This window comes from Herpailurus yagouaroundi, unplaced genomic scaffold (assembly GCF_014898765.1).
Source record: "Herpailurus yagouaroundi ecotype Mexico unplaced genomic scaffold, PumYag 198, whole genome shotgun sequence".
NCBI classification, from domain to species: Eukaryota; Metazoa; Chordata; class Mammalia; order Carnivora; family Felidae; genus Herpailurus; species Herpailurus yagouaroundi.
The window spans coordinates 9968359-9988069 of record NW_024412429.1 but is presented as its reverse complement, the minus strand read 5'-3'; the positions used below and the strand labels follow the sequence as shown (position 1 = coordinate 9988069).

At 49.2% G+C, this 19711-nt stretch overlaps 1 protein-coding gene across 5 annotated transcripts in view; it reads left to right on the top strand.

Moving 5' to 3' along the window:
• Positions 1-19711, top strand: part of SYNJ2 (synaptojanin 2) — a 106478-nt gene that overhangs the window by 71619 nt on the left and 15148 nt on the right. For 4 of the 5 annotated variants that reach the window (XM_040448770.1, XM_040448768.1, XM_040448773.1 and 1 more), the window contains 7 exons: positions 4351-4542; positions 6502-6583; positions 7347-7487; positions 9094-9286; positions 12149-12307; positions 14024-14180; positions 15130-15247. In XM_040448770.1, coding sequence (XP_040304704.1) covers positions 4351-4542; positions 6502-6583; positions 7347-7487; positions 9094-9286; positions 12149-12307; positions 14024-14180; positions 15130-15247 — 1042 coding nt within the window. The remainder of the gene's footprint in view (positions 1-4350; positions 4543-6501; positions 6584-7346; positions 7488-9093; positions 9287-12148; positions 12308-14023; positions 14181-15129; positions 15248-19711) is intronic. The other variant, XM_040448769.1, reaches the window with a different exon arrangement.

The following is a 19711-nucleotide window of genomic DNA, read 5'->3' as shown; positions in this document are numbered from 1 at the left end:
ATACAGAAATCTTCAGGCTTTTATAAGCCAATAAATTACCAGACAAATTAAGAAAACAGCTCTGTTTATAATTGCATCAAAAAGAACACTTACAATAAATTTAGCCAAGGAGATGAAAGACCTATACTCTGAAAACTGTTAAGACACTAATGAACAAAATTGAAAAAGAGGCAAATAAATGGGAAGATATTCTGTGCTCATGGATTGGAGGAATTCGTATCATTAAAATGTCTGTACTACCCAAAGCGATCTACAGAGTCAGTGCAATCCCTATCAAGATTCCAGTGGCATTTTTCGCAGAACTAGAACAAATAATTCTAAAAGACCTCAAATAGCCAAGGCAATCTTGAGAAAGAACAAAGCTGGAGATCTCAAGATCCCTGATTTCAAACTAAAGTATAAAGTTACAGTAAAACAGCATAGTAGTGGCATAAAAATAGACACACAGAACAGTGGAACAGAATTGAAAGCCCGGATTGAAACCCATGCATATACAGACAGGAAATTTATGACAAAGGAGCCAAGAACATACAATGGAGAAAGGACATTCCCTTCAATAAATGGTGTTGGGAAAACTGGACAGCCACATGCAAAAGAATGAAACTAGACCACTGTCTTACACCATACACAAAAGTCAACTCAAAATGGATTAAAGACTTGAATATAAGACCTGAAACATAAAATTCCTAGAAGAAACCAGGTGGTAGCCTCCTCGGTGTGTGTGTGTGTAGGATCTGATTCCAAAGGCAAGAGAAACAAAAGCACACATAAACAGAAGGGATTACATCAAACTGAAAAGCTTCTGTACAGTGAAAAGAATTGTCATCAAAATGAAAATGCAGCCCTACTAAGGAGGAGAAGATTTTTGTAAATCCTATATTGGATAAGGGGTTAATATCTAAAATATGTAAAGAACTCCTACAACTCAACAGCAGAAAACCAAACATGAAAGATGAAAGAAAATGGGCAGAGGATCTGAATAGACATACAGTATTTCTGAAGAGGGCATGTAGATGGCCAACCAGCTCATGAGAAGATGTTCAACATCACTCATTACTAGGGGATGCAAATCAAAACCAAAATAAGGTATAATCTCACACCGGTCATACTATTATCAAAAAGGCAGCAAGTATTGGAGAGGTTGTAAAGATAAGGAAATCCTTGTATGCTGTTCGTGGTAATGTAAATTAGCGCAGCCACTATAGAAAGCAGTATGGAGATTCTTCAGAAAATTAAGAATTGAACTACCATATGATCCAGCTGTTCCACTTCTGGGGATTTAGCTTAAGAATGTAAAAGCATTGATTCAAAAAGATATATGCACCCCTATGTTTACTGCAGTATTATTTACAATAACCAAGATAATGGAACAAGCCAGTGTCCATCAATAGATGGATAAAGTAGATGTGGTACACACACACACACACACACACACACACACACACACACACACACACACACACTGGAATACTACTTGGCCACAGAAAGGAATGAAAGCTTGCCATTTGCAACAACATGGATGGACCTTGAAGATATTATGCTAAGTGAGATAGGCCAGATGGGGAAGGACAGATACCATGTGATTTCACTCACGTGGAATCTGAAATAAAAAACACAAACTTACAGAAACAGAGAACATATCAGTAGTTACCAGAGGGGGTGGGGGTAGGGGAATGGGTGAAGGAGGTCAAATGTATGGTGATGGTTGGTAATGAGACTTTTGGTGGTGGTCACTGTGTGGTGCATTCAGATGTAGAATTGTAATGTTTTACACCTGAGACTTATATACCAATTTTACCTCGGATTAAAAAAATGTTATTATACTCTCAGGTCCTAGATATGGAGAGCATACCATACAGAGGTTTATTGAGGGTTTCTTTATTGGGATTTCTGCAGGAAAGGCAGGAGGGTAAGTAGCTTAGAATCAGACAGTTTAAAATAATTCTGGTGGGCTTTGGGTTATAAGCATGGACTCTAGTTCAATGGTACCTGGTCCTGGCATGACTGAGGCACAGGGATATACAAAATACGAATGCGATACCAGCTGTCACCGTGTTTCCTGGGAGCCTGTTCTTTCTGGCCTTGAGTGGGAGCCCACTCCTGTACTTTCTTAGTTTAGACTATATTTCCGAGCCAAGAGGAAAGGAAGAGTCGAGAAGATGCTGGAGGAGTCCGTGTTCTATTCTACAGGTGTCAGCTTCTTTGAGTGCTAACTCCTGCCAGAAACCCTTTCTCAGCCCCCGTGGATTCTTGGTCCCATCGCCAGGTATCATTTGTCCCAGGGAGTGTCCAGTGAGGGGGGCCTCCTGCTTGTTACGGCCCCGGGACCCTGGAGAACTGATAGAGGGAGAAGTAGTTGTCTCCAGGGATGAGGACACCTTCTCTCAGGGGCAACTCCGTCATGCTTCTATCAACAGCTAGAGGTTTCTATTTGTTAGTTGAACTACAGTTGACATATGGCATCATGTTTCATGTGTACAGTGTAAGGATTTGCTATTTGTATACGTGGTGAAATGATCACGGTAAGTCTAGTTAATATCCATCACTGCACACAGTTACCAAAAAAATATTTTTTTCTTATGATGAGACCCTTCAAGATCTATTCTCTTAGCAACTGTGAAACATGCAGCACAGTGTTAACTATGGTGGCCCTGCTGTGCATTATGTCTCAGGGCTTACTGATTTCATAACTGGAACTTTAGACTCCCTTCACCTTTTCCCCCCCATCCCACTCAACCCCCAGTCTGTTCTCTGTGTCTGTCAGTTCATGGTTTTTAGGGTTTTTTTGGTTGGTTTTTAGCTTCCACAAATGAATGAACCAGAGGTTTCTTAGGAAATTTTTAAAATAATTTTTTAATTTTATTTATTTTGAAAGAGAGAGTGCGCAAGCAGGGGAGGGACAGAGAGAGAGAGAGGGAGAGAGAATCCCAAGCAGACTCAGCACTGTTATCCATCATAGAGCCCGATGCAGGGCTCGAACCCACAAACCATGAAATCATGAGCTCAGCTGAAATTAAGAGTCAGACGCTTAACTGACTGAGCCACCCAGGTGCCCCTCTTTGAAGAAATCTTAGTGGTCTCTTATTCCCTGGACACTGTAAATGCTGTGGAGCTAGTGGAGAAGAAGGGGAGAACCTAGCATTTTTCTTTAGAAAAACGTTTGTTTTGTTCTAGAAATTTTTGGAAAATTAATTTGCCCATGTTTAAAATGGTTTCAGAGCCCTTTGCTGCTTTCATGATTCCATAGGGGCGCCCCCTTGACTCTAAATAGCCAAGGTGATATTTGTATCGACCTAGAAATAAGGTAAGCTCAGTCAAAGCTGAGAGAAGGTCTGAGTAGCACAGAGTCTTATTAAGTAGATAGGTAGGTATGACTTAAATTTGCTGTAAGTCACTAGTTTAAAAAATGGAATCTATTGTGGATATCCAGAGGGTGGATGTGGTTCAGAGTAGTGCTTTTTTAAGGGTGTGAGTCCGAGGTAAACAAAACATCTCAGGCTTGAGGGCTGGAAGGTGGAAAAGGCAAAGATGGGCTAAGACATTCCAAGTTTAATATGTATGCATTTAAAGTATGGTAGGCTGGGGTGCCTGGTAGGTCGGGGCACCTGGGTGGCTCAGTCAGTTGAGCATCCGACTTCAGCTCAGGCCATAATCTCGCAGTTCATGGGTTCAAGCCTCACATTGGTCTCTGCTGTCAGCACAGAGCCCACTTCAGATCCTCTGTCCTCTTCTCTCTCTGCTCCTCCTCTGTGCTCTCTCTCTCAAACAATAAACATTAAAAAAATAACAAAGTATGGCAGGTTGCAGGGTCCCCTTGCTTATGTCCCCACTGGCTTGTGGATGGAATGCTGAGGCTGAGATTTCCTGTGGTCTGATGCCCTAGCCTGTGGGGCTCTGGTTGAGTAAAGGTTATGGAGAAGGGAGTGTCTGATCCTGTGTTTGCATGCCATAGGGCAGGGCTGCCTGGGTGGTTCAGCCGGTTAAGCATCTGACTCTTGGTTTCAGCTCAGGTCGTGATGTCACGGTTCGTGAGGTCAAACCCCACATCGGGCTCCACACTCAGTGTGGAGCCTGCTTGGGCTCCTCTCTCCCTGCCTCTCCCTCTGCTTCTCTCTCCCCCCGCCCCTGCTTCTCTCTCTCAAAATGCAAAACAAACTTTTAAAAGATGCCAAAGGGAAGTGCAGTGTCTATGGTGGCCTTAGCCCCTCACCATCTTCTCGAGGAGCACACTTGGCCGGTATCTGTAGGACCTGCGGCCATCTGTCCCGACAGGGAGCTCCTTCCAGGTTTCTGGAGGACACCTGTGGTTGTGCAGTGCACACACCTGTGCCCTTTCGTGCCTCCTCACAGTGACCCCCAGGATCCTGAGAGCCATGGCAGAGCGCCAGTCGGAATTCACACATTTCAGACGGATCCGAATCGCCATGGGGACCTGGAACGTGAATGGAGGCAAGCAGTTCAGGAGCAACCTCCTCGGGACGGCAGAGCTGGCCGACTGGCTGCTGGACTCCCCCAAGCTCTCGGGCCTGGCAGGGTCCCCAGGTGAGTGCGTGCAGCTGTCGCGACCACGAGGGCCTCGGTTTGAACTTTTCCGCAGCCGGTGCCTCCTGAGAATTGGTATTTGGTGCTCTCACTCCCGAGAAAGGTTAGAAAGTGCTGTGGTCTAACTTTCTAGAACACACCTGGCCAATTATTTGACGCCTTCCCTTTTCCGTGTGTTTGGAAGGGCTGTCGAAGTGGGGAGTCTCTCTCTTCACATACAGAGATTTTGCAGTTGTGGGTCTCGCTCACTAGAACCTTCTTGTGAGGAGGAGCACGTGGCTCCTGGAGCCACGTTGCCGTCGGAAGCTGGGCCAGAGCCAGGCACACGGGTCGTGTTGCTGCTGACCAAGCACGTGTGTCGCAGCCTTCTCCCCAGCCACCTGTGTCTGCATATCCGCTCTAAGCAGTTGCAAAAGAATTTGTGTGCCTTTTAGCAATACAATAATCCCAAGTTGGGCGCCTCACCTTGTGTCTTACATCATGCAAGGGAGTATTGGATGGCCTCAGAATTGCAGGGTTGGGAGAATCAATGATTTTCTGCAGTCAGCATTTATGCGGAGGCCTGGCTCTTTCAGGCTTCCTTGGATTCTGCAAGAGATCCGTGATCCGGTTCTCTGTGGACGTGTAAGAGCCTCTCATTCTCCACAGCGGCCCTGAGAGGTGCCTGGAGGGGGCCCCCCCCCCCCCAACCATCACGTGCACGGTCGGCACCCTGCTTGCTGCCTCGAGGTGCAGGAGAGCTGGAGCGCACAGTTCAGGGGTCCTGGGATTCTTGTGTCGGTGGGGACCGTTCAGAATGCCCACCGGAGCAGGCCCCCCCATAAGTGCTGCAGACATTAGAGAGAACTTCCCTCCCCCTTTTCGAAAAATGGCTCTTTGTTTGCCAGCCAGCAGGGTGGGTGGGGACGGCAAGCTGTTGTCACTTTGCAGGGCATATTATTGGGACACAGGCTCAGCAGCGCCCCCAAACCAGAAAAACTCACCGGTTCAGGAGGGAGGAGGGGCTGTGGTGACTGTCGCCAGCAGATCAGAGGAATTGGGTTGTTTTTCTTTAAACAAAGAAGAGAAGCTCTAAGCCAGTCAAGCTTGAAGTTTCCAAGCTGCCCTGTGAGGCCAACAGGGAAAGAAGTGGACAGCCTGGCCTTTCCCGATGGCGTAAGGGAGCACAGGGTGTCCCTTTGTGCAGCGCTTTGAACCACAGCCTGAAATGATGGCTCAGGAGCCGAGTGGCAGAAGGTGGCAGGGGGGCACTGGAGAGATGTGGCAGGGGTCGTGTTAAAGCCTCAGCTTCCCTGTTAACGGGGACCCAGAGAGAACGGATGAGCAGCACCATGGCTGGCTGTGTGCCCTGTAGAGTGCATTTCGGTAGCAGACCTCAGCCGTCACCACCTAGAGCTGGACAGGGTTTTCCGTGCTCCGACCACCAAGATGACAGTCCCCTGGGGCAGGAAGGGCCACATCAGTCAGTCATAACCGGCAAGGCTGGGCCCAGCACTGTGAAAAGTACTGAGGGACACAGGCAAGTGTGAGACAGTGACGTCCCCACATGCCTTTGGGCCTGATGCACGTGTTGGTCACTGGGAAGGAAGGGAGACAGAGAGGATGGTGCCCTTACCACCTGCCAGGTGGAGTGGGTAGTTCACACGTGCCATCTGATGGATGCTTCACAACTCCTTGTGAGATGGTGGTTACTGTCCCTTCTGCAAAGAAAGGAACAGAGGTCTGGAGGGGTCAGTAACGTGCCCCAGGATGTAGACAGGGAAAGGCCACGTGCACAGCAGGACGTGAGGGAAGGTGGGGCTCCACATGAAGCCTCACTGAGTCATCAGGACGCGTGCACCCGGACCCGGGGCACACCTGGGCTCAAAGAGGCAAACACGGTGCCCCGCGAGTTTGCTTACCCGCAAGTTTGCCTTGTTGCGTCTGATTGTCCTTCACCTCCGGCCTTCCCCCCCCCAGATGATGACAGCCCAGCTGACATATTTGCCGTGGGGTTTGAAGAGATGGTGGAACTGAGCGCAGGGAATATCGTCAATGCCAGGTAAGCATCCAGGCACGAGGGGTGCAGGCGGCACCCTGAAACTCACCCGAGGCTTTCCTGAGCCAGGGGCCTGGCTAGGAGCGGGGTTCTGGGCCATCCTGCTTTGGCGTCCGCTAACCTGGGACCCTGGATGTGTAGATACTTGGGATTGCATTCCTTCTCCACACACAGATGTGTACCTCCGATTCCTCTTTCTTTGCAAATTAAGGAAATAGAAGGACGGCGTGGTATTGCTGTATATTCTCAGCCGTGTGTGGAGGCTGAGTCATGCTGTGAGCTGGCATGTGGGCACCTGGAAGGTGTGGGCTGAGGGCCAGGCTGGAAGGGTGCTGACTCACCTTTCCTGGGGTAGGTGAGAAGGGTAAGTGCAGGGAGACGGTGTTTCTGTTCCCTCCACCGGATGCAAAGGAAAGAAAACCACTGTATTAATGTTTTCTGTAAGGTCAACTGGACTTTTTCTTTGTTGGTTTTATTTCAAGGACTTTTCTGAACAAATAATAAAACCTGGTCTGTGCAGCTCTAATGAGCGAGGTACTGCCTTGGGTTTTAGGTGGAGGGGGTGGGGTGAGACGTGTGCTGTGATGTGTATGGTACAACCAGAAATACACAGATAGTCCATGGCAGGAGTTGAGGCAGGGAACTAACATGGGAGTGGGGACAGCATGACACCAGTTGTACAAAAAGAATAAACTAAGGGCTGGAGGAGTTTGTGGGTAGGAGGGCCCATCTCCAGCAGACGGTAGAGTGTTTCTTTCTCTTCCAGTACCACCAACAGGAAGATGTGGGGTGAGCAGCTGCAGAAAGCCATCTCACGCTCTCATAGGTACATTCTCTTGACTTCGGCACAGCTGGTGGGCGTCTGTCTGTATATCTTTGTACGTCCATACCATGTCCCATTCATCAGGTAAGAACATTGAGTTAATGAACATCTGGGGGACACGGGGTTGTTGGTCTCGGTGTTTTGTTAGGACTTCCTCTCCCTCCCCCCTCCCGCACCAGGTTCGGGACTTGCCATTATTCTAAATCAATGTAGCAAACCCCCCAAGGAAAAACTGGGCTGAATAGAATATTGTCTGGTGACTAAAAAGCCACAGTGGGAACCTTCCAGGTCAGGAAGCTGAGCTCTTTCAGAAAGAGTGATTGTTGTCTCCCAAACTCAGTTTTGTGCAAGGAAAGGGATTTTTTGTTGAAGTTTTAGACAGGAAGCCTCTGACCAAGAGCTGAGTAACCCATCAGGAAATGCCAGCTCTTTAAAAGAGTTCTAAATAAGACATGTGGGCAGAAAGCCTCTCCCACTGTCACCCCATTGCAATGTCCCTAAAGTGACAGCTTTGTAAATGTCAGGAAGAGAACACTTAGGAAATGGGTGTCCTCTTAGGAAAGTGTGAGTGTGCATGTGTGTGTATATGTGTGTGCACGCATGTATACATGTGTGGTGTGTGTGTGCATGCATGTGTACATGTGTACGTGTGTATTGTAAGGTTTGGGAGGAACTCACCTTTTCCCTCGATGACTCATAACCTCCCATTGCTACCAGGTCTCGCCCACGTCCATAGCATTCCCTCCAGTCTTTCTCACCGCCCCTGCCGGGCTGAACCTTTCCTGCTACCTGGGTGAACACCTGTGTGTATTTAGAGGAGAGGAGGCGTGCCCGTGGCAGAGTTTGGAGAGCAAGACTGAGCTCTGTGCCCGTAATCCCCTCGTATGATGCTCAGAAAATCTTTAAGTCCGTGTCCCTCTGACTGTTCATTCTGGCAGTCGGGCAGTGTCCAAAGTGAGTGGGTAAAAGTCAGTGAAGGTAAGGTCAGGGTAGAGGTTAGAGATGAACCACGAGAGAGGCCGGTGCTGGGGAGCTCCAGATTTCCCAGATGCCACCCAGGGTCCCCAGCCTCTCCTTCAGCCTTAGCTTGTTTAGCTCCTATGCTTCTTGGCCACCTTGTCTGCTGATTGCTGGTCCCAGGGAGCAGGGGAGACCTCTGTGTGCCTCAGTCTACAGTCCCGTGGACCCACACACTCACTCGTAGGAATTGCAGGCTGGCATTCGAATGCGAGCTGGAGTCTGCATGGAAACCGCCTACCCAGCCGGGCACAAATAACTGGATGTTTCCTGTTTCTTAACATGCGTGGATTACCTGACTGCAGCACCCGTGCTTTGCCGGAAGGCTGCGGGTGTGGGCCGGGGGTGGGGAAGCCGGTGCTGCTTCGCAGGCATAGAAGCAGAAAGCGGCGATGGAAGTGACAGCTTCATGAGTGGTTCTGTGAGCGCAGGGCGCTTGAGAGTTGGGGCTATGGAGACGGTCCTCCAGGCCTCCCAGGAGGCAGCCGTCAGCAGGGAGAGGAGAGTGTGGCGCGCTGGGCACCACATGGCCTGGCCGCTGACGATGTGATTAAACAGATTCCGAGCCACAAGCCCCAGGCTGCCGCCCAGCTCTTCTCTGGAGCAAAGCAGGTTTCCGCTTGTCCTTCTTAACCGCTAAGGAGCCGCCACCCGTGTGCATTCTGTGTTCCAGGGACGTGGCGATTGACACGGTGAAGACCGGCATGGGAGGAAAGGCGGGGAACAAGGGTGCCGTGGGCATCCGCTTCCAGTTCCACAGCACCAGCCTCTGCTTCGTGTGCAGCCACCTGACGGCTGGGCAGGCCCAGGTGAAGGAGAGGAACGATGACTACAGGGAGATCACCCAGAAGCTCAGTTTCCCGATGGTGAGCAACGTGCCGTGGGTGGATGGTGGCCCAGAATGTGACAGGGACACGTGTGCTGGCTCCCTGCTCGGCGCAGCCCCCCACGTGGTTTTCTGAGCTGCCCGTATAGGCCGGGCATCGGAGGTGCGACTGCTGGAGGGTCCCTGCCCTTGGGGGCTCAGCGCTGGGGGAGGGGAGATGAGCTGGGATGGCACAACAGAGGTGAGCCCAGGGGGTCTGGAGTGTTCTGTGCCCCACATCAAGTCCTTATGCACTTATACGTTTTCGTTGCATCCCTGTGTGTTTTCCGATTTTCTCACTTGTGGTCCATGCTCTGTCCAAGTTGGTGGAGAACAACTGAATCCAAACAGTGTGAGACGTGGTTTTCTTTAGATCTGTGGTCTTCACGTATGTATTCTGTTGCAGCTAAGAACGCCCGTTTTTTTACTTTTAATTTTTAAAAAAATGTTTATTTATTTATTTTGAGAGAGAGAGACGCTGTGTGAGAGCAGGAAAGGGGCAGAGAGAGATTGAGAGAATCCCAAGCAGGGCCTGTGAGGTGAGCGCAGAGCCCCATGCGGGGCTCGATCCCACAGACTGTGAGATCGTGACCTGAGCCAAAATCAAGTCGGACGCCCAACCGACTGAGCCACCCAGGCGCCCCAAACGCCCGGTTTTTGAATCTGTGGATTCCTGACTAAGGAGCCCTGGATCCTTCCACCTGGTCTCCAGGTTGCGGATAATATGCGCCATGCTGCCCTCTGGTGGTGGCACGGGTTTCCATCCCAAAGCCAGCGGATCTTCTTTTCAAATTCAGATTTGAATGTTCTCTTTCCTGTATAAACATGACTGCCTGCACACCTTCAGCTTGGTGCAAACCACCAGTTTCCCAGCAGTGAGGGGAGGCCAACTCTTTTCACCACATGTTCTGCCAGTGTCTGTGACACCGTTGGCTGGGTCACAGAGCTCCAGAGTGTGAGAGCAAATAGATCCCATAAAACTGACATCCTGTTTACTGGGCTGCATAGGCTCTCCAAGCAAAAACTCTTTTATGTTCATCAGTGAGTGCTGTAGTCTTTGCTGTAGTCTTCGTTTCTTGGATCAAAAAAGAAACAGAGCTGGGAAATTTACAACGTGTAGTCTTCTAATTTACGTAGGACATTATGCGTGTTTTCTCTGTGTGTCTCTTCATTTAAAAAAAAAAAAAAAAGTCCAACCAGGGGCGCCTGGGTGGCTCAGTCGGTTACGCATCTGACTTCAGCTCAGGTTGTGATCTCATACTCCATGAGTCCGAGCCCCGCATCAGGCTCTGTGCTGACAGCTCAGAGCCTGGAGCCTGCTTCGGATTCTGTGTCTCCCTCTCTCTCTCTGCTCCTCCCCTGCTCACGGTCTGTCTCTGTCTCTCTCTCTCAAAAATAAACATTAAAAAAAAAATAGTCCAACCCTTCTCACTTAAAGTGCTGTTTTGAAATCGTAAACTTTAGACATATTCAAAGTATTCAAAGGGCTCAAAACGAGCCTTTGTTTTCAACGCTAGAAAATTGCGGATGCCGATCAGTTAATGCTCTACACCTGTGCTGCCCGGCGGACTAGGCTCTGGCCACAAGCAAGTATTTTAATTTAAAATCCCTTGGTTACACTGGCCACATTTCTTGATGGCCACTCACTGGCTGCTTGTGACTGGCTGCCTGTGGCCAGCTGCTCCCGTTCTGGACGGCACAGATGGAGAACATTTCCATCACTGCCGAAGTTCTGTTGGACAGCAGCGCTCTACACATTTATTTGGTTGTGATCGTTTTAATCCTCCGCCCAGATCACTGTCATGGTTTGCAGGGAGTGGGGGTATAGCAGAAACAGATTCTGGAGTTAGGCAGATCTGAGTTCAAATGTTGCATTTATTGTGCATTAGTGGTGTAACTTCAGCAAGCTTTTTGAACTTTCTTTTTTAATCTAAAAGAGAGCCCATAGTGCGTGCTGCCCAGGGTTGCCGTGAGGGCAGTGCCCTGGGACACAGCCCAGTGCTTATGGATGGGTGGTAGGGGCGATGCATAGTGGCCACTGTCATTGTCTTTGGTGATTCACGGCAGGGAGAGAGGACGAGGATCAGTGCTCTCCAGAGCTGTGCTGGTGGACCTTGGGCTCAGGGTGGGCTGGACCAGGACGGGGGCGGGGGGGAGGCGGGGGGCGCGGGGGGGGGGGGCTGAGAATGGAGCAGAGGGTCACAGGATGAAAATGGACAAAATCCATGACGTTTTACAAAGTTGCACATTCTGAGCATTTTCACTTATTTTCTTATGCCTGATCCTCCTAACTCTGAATGTTTGGGGCCACTCTTCTTCGGGTGTGTAGACATAACGAAGGCAGGAGCACAGCCAGTCACGGAGCTGGGGTGGGAGCAGCGAAGGACGAAGTCATGCTTCCCCAGTTAGAGCTGAGCTTTCTCCAAACCATTCAAAAACATCGTCATTTTAAGCAAAGTACGCCACGTAGGGGCGCCTGGGTGGCTCAGTCTCTTGATGTCAGCTCAGGTCACGATCTCACAGTTCATCAGGTTGAGCCCTGAGTTGGGCTCTGGGCTGACAGGCAGGATCCTGCTTGGGATTCTCTCCCTCGCGCTCTGCCCCTCCCCTGTGTTCGTTCTTGCTCACTCTCTCTCTCAAAATAAATCAATAAACTAAAAAAAAAAAAGAATAAGCTACGCAAAAGCCCCTCAGTAAGTGTATGGGATTAATGAAAGACGAGATGCTCTATTACGAGACATTTTTTTTAAGTAACATTTTAAGAAACAGCGCATCTGTGTATTATCTGCATGGTGAATTTTTCTCCCGTCGCCCACCTTCTTTGCAAGATGGGCCAGGATGACTGTGATTTTGTTTACGACAGGGAAGAAACATCTTCTCTCACGATTACGTGTTTTGGTGCGGCGATTTCAACTACCGCATCGATCTCACTTACGAAGAAGTCTTCTATTTTGTCAAACGCCAAGACTGGAAGAAACTTCTGGAATTTGATCAGCTCCAGCTGCAGAAATCAAGTGGAAAAGTAAGTTGTGCTCTTAAAATATGCCTTAGCATATTTTACTATGGAGTAGCATCTAAGTGTCTACACCGGCGTGCGGTAAATTAAGCTCCATGAGTGGATTTAACAGTGATTCTGATGCTAAGATGTGTGGCGTGTGAAGTTAAACATGAGCGTCCATTCACACCCACTGCCTGGTCCTCCTCCAACGGGCTGTGCTCAGGGTCTGTGTGTCCGCTTGGGGCAGGAGCAGCCGCCCCCCTGCAGGAGACTGGCGGGCACACAGGCCAGCCACAGGAGCAGTGGCAGCGGAAGCCCCTCCTCCAACACCAGAGCCCGGGCTCTGCAGTTAGAGGTGGGCTTGCTGTCCCTCGTCCTTCACACAAACTGAGCCCTCAGTCCTCTGTGTCCCCCCAGGGAGTAAGTAGTCGCGCTCGGCGGGAATCAGAACGGCTTCGAAGGGCCCCGTGTCAGCAGCAAGCACAGTGCTGGGTGGGGATGGAGAATGCTGATGTAGACAAGCCCACCCAGCTCGTACCCCATGCCAGCCTTGTAGGATGATAGTTCTGTTTCTCATTGGTGAACACACTAATGAATTATAACTGTATTTAATATACTTTATATACCAATTTGTGTGGGTAATCCTCAAGACCGTCCTATAAATTACGTTATTATACCCATTTTATAGACAAGAAAACTGAGGCCAAGGTCAAATGAGTCCAAGGTCACACGGTCAGTACACAGAGCCATGATGCAGTCCAAGATTGTCAAACTACAGAGCTCATGTTTGTCCCGCCAAATGACCCGTGTGCAGTTTTTTAGTGACTCCTCAGGCAATGACATGATAGGAAAGATTCAGGTATAGGATCTGTCCTCAGTTCTTCTGGGTCACACTGGCCGGCTTCCCGATGACGCAGCTGATCTTCTCCAATGCATACTGTTTGCTCATGTTGGTATCTGGTAGCTTTGTGGCAGGCTGGGCCGAGAGGGCAGGTGCACAGCCATATTCCTTTTGAAAACACAGCTGGTAAAATGTGTGGTGAGAGGGATTCAGGTGTCTCTTGCGGCAAGAGACAGGCATTTTTTGACGCTTTCTGTGCACTCCCCACTCAACCCTGCCAGGGCTGTGGATTGCTAAGGGAGGCCAGATGGAAAAGTAACCACGCCATACATCTCTGCAACAGTTTCTTCTCTCTGCCTCCTACCAGTGTTGTCCACACCCTTCCACAGATGCACTGAGCGAATTAGTACAGGCCGTTCTAGGGTCTTCTCACGGCACTGCGGCTGGGTCCGGAGCTAAACCGAAAGAGAGTTCAGTCTCAGTTCTGTGCTTCTGTTGACCCGGTTCATTCAGTTAGCAAATATCGATGAAGACCTTGATAGCAATGACCGGGCATCGTACTAGGTCTGGGACTGTGCGGATGGGGCACCTGTGAGCCTCGCCGCCTGCCTTCCGCGGTCTCCCGGGAACTGGCAAGCGGACAGTGGTACATCGGGTACTTGAGGTGGGTGGGAGATCCTGTGTGGTGTGTAAGTCAGTACAATGAGTAATCATCACTCTCTTGCTAATTAAATAGCACCCATACGTTTCGGTTTGAAACGTATTTGCAAATACAACGTAGATCCTGTGTCTTTTAAGGAAGAGAGCCCTTTGGTGTGTGCTTTTTTATTTTTTTGTTTTTACATACTACACACAGAATCTAGGAGAACGAAGGTGGTCTTGGTCTTTTCTCCCAATAGATTTTTAAAGACTTTCATGAAGGCACCATTAATTTTGGACCTACTTACAAGTATGACGTTGGCTCGGCCGCCTACGACACAAGTGACAAATGCCGCACCCCTGCCTGGACAGACAGGGTCCTGTGGTGGAGGAAGAGGCACCCTTTTGACAGAACAGGTGCGTGGGACGTGTGCACCTTCAGAGCCGGTAGAGGGGGAATGGTCGACAACCACAGAGGGCAAGTCAGTCACAGTGATGAAGCACAGCGTTCTTTGCTATAAACAACAACTTTCTTGGTAACCCAAAGCTACAGGAGATTCATTCCAGTTGTTGGCCCGTAAGCTTTGGAAGTTGTGCTTTGGGGAGCTCCCCTTTGGCTCTCCCCATCCCTGCATCATGGCTGTCCCCGCACACCACCCCATCTGCCTTCTGTCCTGGGGGGGGGGCGAACAGGAGAGAAGTCAGTGTCCAATGTCTGCGCCTCACCCACAACATGCAGTACATCCGGCCCCTTTTGTTCAACCAAACTCTTACCTACTTAAAGCTCCAATTCCAAATAGGACATGAGCCCGACACAGGGAAGGAGGGTTTTTTCTCAATCAGTTTTCCAGTATGTTTAGAAGTATTAACAATGGCCAGCTGGGAAGGGCGGCTGATTTAGAACACCTATACCTAAAACAGCTCGGCTTTTCTGGCAAGATGGATGCAGAGATTTCAAAGCCAGGAAATCACACTGTTCATATCGCTCTGTGGGTATCTGTGACCTCCCCAGGGTACCGAGAGGCAGGGACCCCGTCATGGTCTTAGTCTCTGCTTCTCCTACCGTACGAAGGGCTGCAGACGCCCTGTGTTCCCGTGGCCTCTGGGGTGGAAAGCCCACAGCCGCCACTGAGTGTGTCCACTGGGGAGGAAGTAGGCAGCACTGGACGACCTACGTGGATTACCTGCCCCAGACCCCAGAGCTGCCTTGGCGTGGTTTCCGGCCCAGTGGGTTAGAGGGAACGAGTCTGAGACAGGGTGGTCTGTGACATAGACCCCGTGGCCCAGGCTCCTCAGTCGGCTTTTCCGTATGTTGACACAATCGTGTGTTGTGTGTGGGTCTCTTGATCGTAATCCCTGCGAGTAGCCGGAGATCTCAACCTGCTAGACAACGACATAGACGCGGACAGCACGGTCAGACATTCCTGGTCTCCTGGAGCCCTCAAGTATTACGGCCGAGCGGAACTGCAAGCATCCGATCACAGGTACAGTCCTGGATGCCGCGGGGACTTTTGTGCTGGCAAAAGCAGCGTCCGCTGCTCCCCGCGGACAACGGGTGTGCTGTCCCCTTCAGAATGCGGGTGTGCAGGCATGTGGAATTCAGTAAACAATAAAGAAGAGTGTGACAGATCTCTGTGTACCCACCATCAAGAAATAATCACTGTTAGTAGTATTTTGTCATTGCTCATGTCACAACTGATGTCATTTATGAAAATTTCAAAGATGCAGCCTATGGTACTTTGTCGTTTAAATTCCCATAAATGATGTCATTGTGCAACTTGCTTTTTTGGTCACTTAGTGTCTTTGAGATACAGTCAGGTCGATGTTACAGATCTGGCTCATTCACTTGTAATTGCCGTCCAGTGTTCCACTAAATGTATCCATGGAAGTTACCCGTTCACCTACTGGGGACGTGTTTTTCCTAATAGCATTACAAATGGCCTTAGGGTTGGGTTTTTTTTTTTTTTTTTAATTTTTTTTTTTAATGTCCGTTTATTTCTGAGAGAGAGAGCACAAGGTGGGGAGGGGCAGAGAGAGGGGGAGACAGAGGATTCAAAGCAGGCTTTGTGCTGAGAGCGCAGAACCTGATGCGGGACTCGAACCCACCAACTGTGAGATCCCAACCTGAGCCGGAGTCGGATGCTCGACAGACTGAACCACCCAGGTGCCCCATGCCGTAGGGTTTTTAAGTGTTGGATTCTGAGTTCTTAAATGCTCTGAGCAGGTGGTTTGGCCACTAAGGGTGGAACACAGCAGCCGGGTCGGTCAGCTCGGTGTGGCCCGAGACCAGTCTCCTAGAACGTCTGTAAAGAGACAAAGGAGGACATTTGAGGGTGTGAACAGGAAGGGTTTGATCGTCCCACAGCTGCTACCAAACTCGCCTGTCAGTTTCAGCTTCTACAAGGAAGGAAATTAGGAGACAGAGTTGCTGGTGAAGTTAGTCAGCCGTTAAGTCTAAATCTTTAGTTATTCTAAATTCTCAAGAAACCTGTTGTTGCAAATACGTGCCCAGAAATGAGCCCCGGGAAATCTCCAGATATGGGACTTCCAGGTGTGCTAGTTCAGTGAGTGTCTTTAGAAGCAGTTCATCGGGGGCGCCTGGGTGGCGCAGTCGGTTAAGCGTCCGACTTCAGCCAGGTCACGATCTCGCGGTCCGGGAGTTCGAGCCCCGCGTCGGGCTCTGGGCTGATGGCTCAGAGCCTGGAGCCTGTTTCCGATTCTGTGTCTCCCTCTCTCTCTGCCCCTCGCCCGTTCATGCTCTGTCTCTCTCTGTCCCAAAAATAAATAAATGTTGAAAAAAAAAATATTTAAACTATAGAAGCAGTTCATCGAACTATATTTGCTGAGCAGGGCCCTGTATGCTAGGCCCTGTTCCTGGCACTGAGGATTAGCAGTGAACAAAACAGACAAGACCACATTCTCAGGGAATTGTCTAGTGAGGACAGTTGTCTAGTGAGACAGCTAGTAAACAAGTGTAAGTGCTGTGAAAGGAAAAATAGTAATGGCAAGAGTCAGACAAGGGGTTGGTGCTCTTTTAAACCCAGTGTTCAGGGAAGGCCTTTCAGGTATGATGACCATGGAGCCAAGGCCCGAAAGACGTGAGAGTGTGAGCCATGGGGGTGTCGGGGGGAGAGCATTCCAGGGTGAGGAGCAAGGCAGCGAACATTCAGGAATCCAGAGAATAGAGGTGGCGTAGAAAGAGTGGAGGAAGTCCTAGGAGATGGGCAAGAAACGTAGACCACGTGGAACCCCACGGGCCGCAAAAAGACGTTGGGTTTTACTTGAGCTGAGGAGTGGAGTCATCTGACGAGGTGTTGACGGGATCAGCTGAAGAGAGTCCAGTGGGGCCAGGGAAGAAGCCAATGCAGCAGGCAGGGGAAGAAACAGTGCCAGTCTTGGACCAGGTGGTCTTGGGTCCCCGTGGCAAGACGTGTCTGGGTTCTGGATGGATGTTGAAAGTGGCGCCCACGGGGTTGGGTGGCATGTATGTGCATGGGGGACGATTTGAGGAGGACCCCAGGGTTTGGCCTAAGCAACCGCAAGGATGGAGTAGCCTCCACTCAGCCGGGATGCTGGGAGGTACATATCTGGACATAATGGTTTCAGATGCGTCTTAGACTTTTATTGATTTTTCTAATTATAAAAGCAGAGCATCTCCCTTATTGACGGTTAGGGGGAAACCTACATAAACAAGCAAAGCCTCCATAGTTCTGTGTCTGCAGTGGTTTGTCACGTGTTGGCTGCGTTTTCCAGGCATGTTAGAAGATTTTACACCAAAATGTTCACCTGTGCGTGGTGTATGTTCACGTGTAGACATGCTTTTAAGTATTTAAATGCGTATAAGAAAATTGGGATTATGTTAGGCAGACTTACCATTGTGCTTTTTAACTTATTATATTAATATTTTTTAATTAAACTTTTTCTCTTGAGGGCACCTGGGTGGCTCAGCTCAGTTGGTTAAGCGTCCAACTTTGATTTTAGCTCAGGTCATGATCTCGCCATTGTGAGATCCAGCCCCAGGGTCAGGCTCTGCACTGACAGTGTGGAGTCTGCTTGGGATTCTCTCTGTCCCTCTCTCTGCCCGTTCCCCCCAACTCGTGCACTCACTCGCGCTGTCTCTCAAAATAATAAACGTTGAAAAGAATATTAGGAAAAATGTAATTAAAAAAATAAACCTTTTATTTTGAGGTAACTATAGATTATAATTCCTCTGTAAGGAATAATACAGAGACCCCATGTACCCTTCTCCTGGTGCCCGCGGTGAGAAGATACTGTCGCTCTGGAGCACGGTGTCATGACCAGGATGGTGACACTGACACGGTCCAGATGCAGAATGTCTCCATCACCACAGGGATGCCTCATGGCGCCTTTTTACAGCCACGCTTGTCTCCCCTGCTTGGCCCCTGTCCACCGCTGCCCTTTTTCCTCCCTTTCCATAATTTTGTTATTCCAAGTAGGTTACATAGATGGAATCGGAACAGGGAGACTGGCCTTTTCCCGCCAGCAGCATTCTCCACAGATTCCTGCAGGCGCCCTCCTGTCAGCAGCCCCTTCACGTTATCAGTGGGCCACACTGTACCGGCACCTGCTTTCCTCAGTGATGCTTTGCTTACCGTTCATGCAGCTTCTCTGAAGAGGTCCTCTGCCTGTTTGTTTGAAGTTGTATTTGTTTTGAGAGAGGGAGGAAAGAGCAGGAGAGGGGCAGAGAGAGGGAATCCCAAGCAGCCTCCATGCTGTCAGCGCGGAGCCCGACGCGGGGTTCCATCTCATGGTGGCGGGATCATGACTTGAGCCGAAATCAAGAGTCGGATACTTAACTGCCTGAGCCACCGAGTTTTAGAAAACACTCACTTTGTGCATATTCCTGTGTCAGATTCTTCTCAGTCTTCTTTTTTGTTCCAGAAGGAAAAAAAAAGTTTAACAATGGTGCTGTACATCTCGGGGATCATACTGATTATATATCACTTTTGCAGTGTTCCCTGGTTTTAAAGGTCACCACCATATGATCTACGATTTTGTCTTATGTTTTGTTTCCTCTCGATGCTGTATTTTTTATATATATATATATATGTGTGTTTTTTTTGTTTTTTTTTTTAGTAAAGTTTATTTTGAGAGAGAGTGTGCATGCGTGCATGCCAGCGGGGAGGGGCAGTGAGAAAGGGGAGAGGGAGGATCCCAAACAGGCTCCACGCTGTCAGCCCAGAGCCAGACTCAAGGCTCAAACTCACGAACCATGAGTCGATGCCATATTACAAATGTCTTCAATAAGGTTGCATGATCTTCATAATAGAGGATTTTCTACATTTTTGTAAAGAGAGTAAACCCATCCTCCATCACAATTACAATAACAGTTGCTTTGGGGCGCCTGGGTGGCTCAGTCAGTTAAGCATCCGACTTCGGCTCTGGTCATGATCTCGCGGTCCGTGAGTTCGAGCCCCACGTCAGGCTCTGCGCTGACAGCTCAGAGCCTGGAGCCTGCTTTGGATTCTGTGTCTCCCTCTCTCTCTTCCCCTCCCCTGCTCACGCTCTCTTTCTCTCAAAAATAAACATTAAAAATAAATCTTTAAAAAACCCTAATTTTTCAAAAAGATTAATAATAACAATTACATTATTTCCTGCCAATCTGTTTTCTTGTGTGTGTCCACTAGACTTCTCCAACATCATTCTTACTAGTTGTATAAGATATTATCGTACAGCTGCACCATAACCTGTTTCACCATCACGGAACAGTTAGATTATTTCCCCTTTTCCTTTTCCCTCCCATCAACAGTCATGGTCAACCTTGTATATGAATCTTTGTCTGAATCCCTTAGAACAGAGTCCTAGAATTGAAATTAGTAGGTCAAAAGAGATGAACATTTTTGAGATTCTTCACATCAGTTGCCAAGTCGCCCTCCAAAAAGCTTGAATCCCTAGCAAAGGGAGAATTCTCACCTCCCACCGTCCTC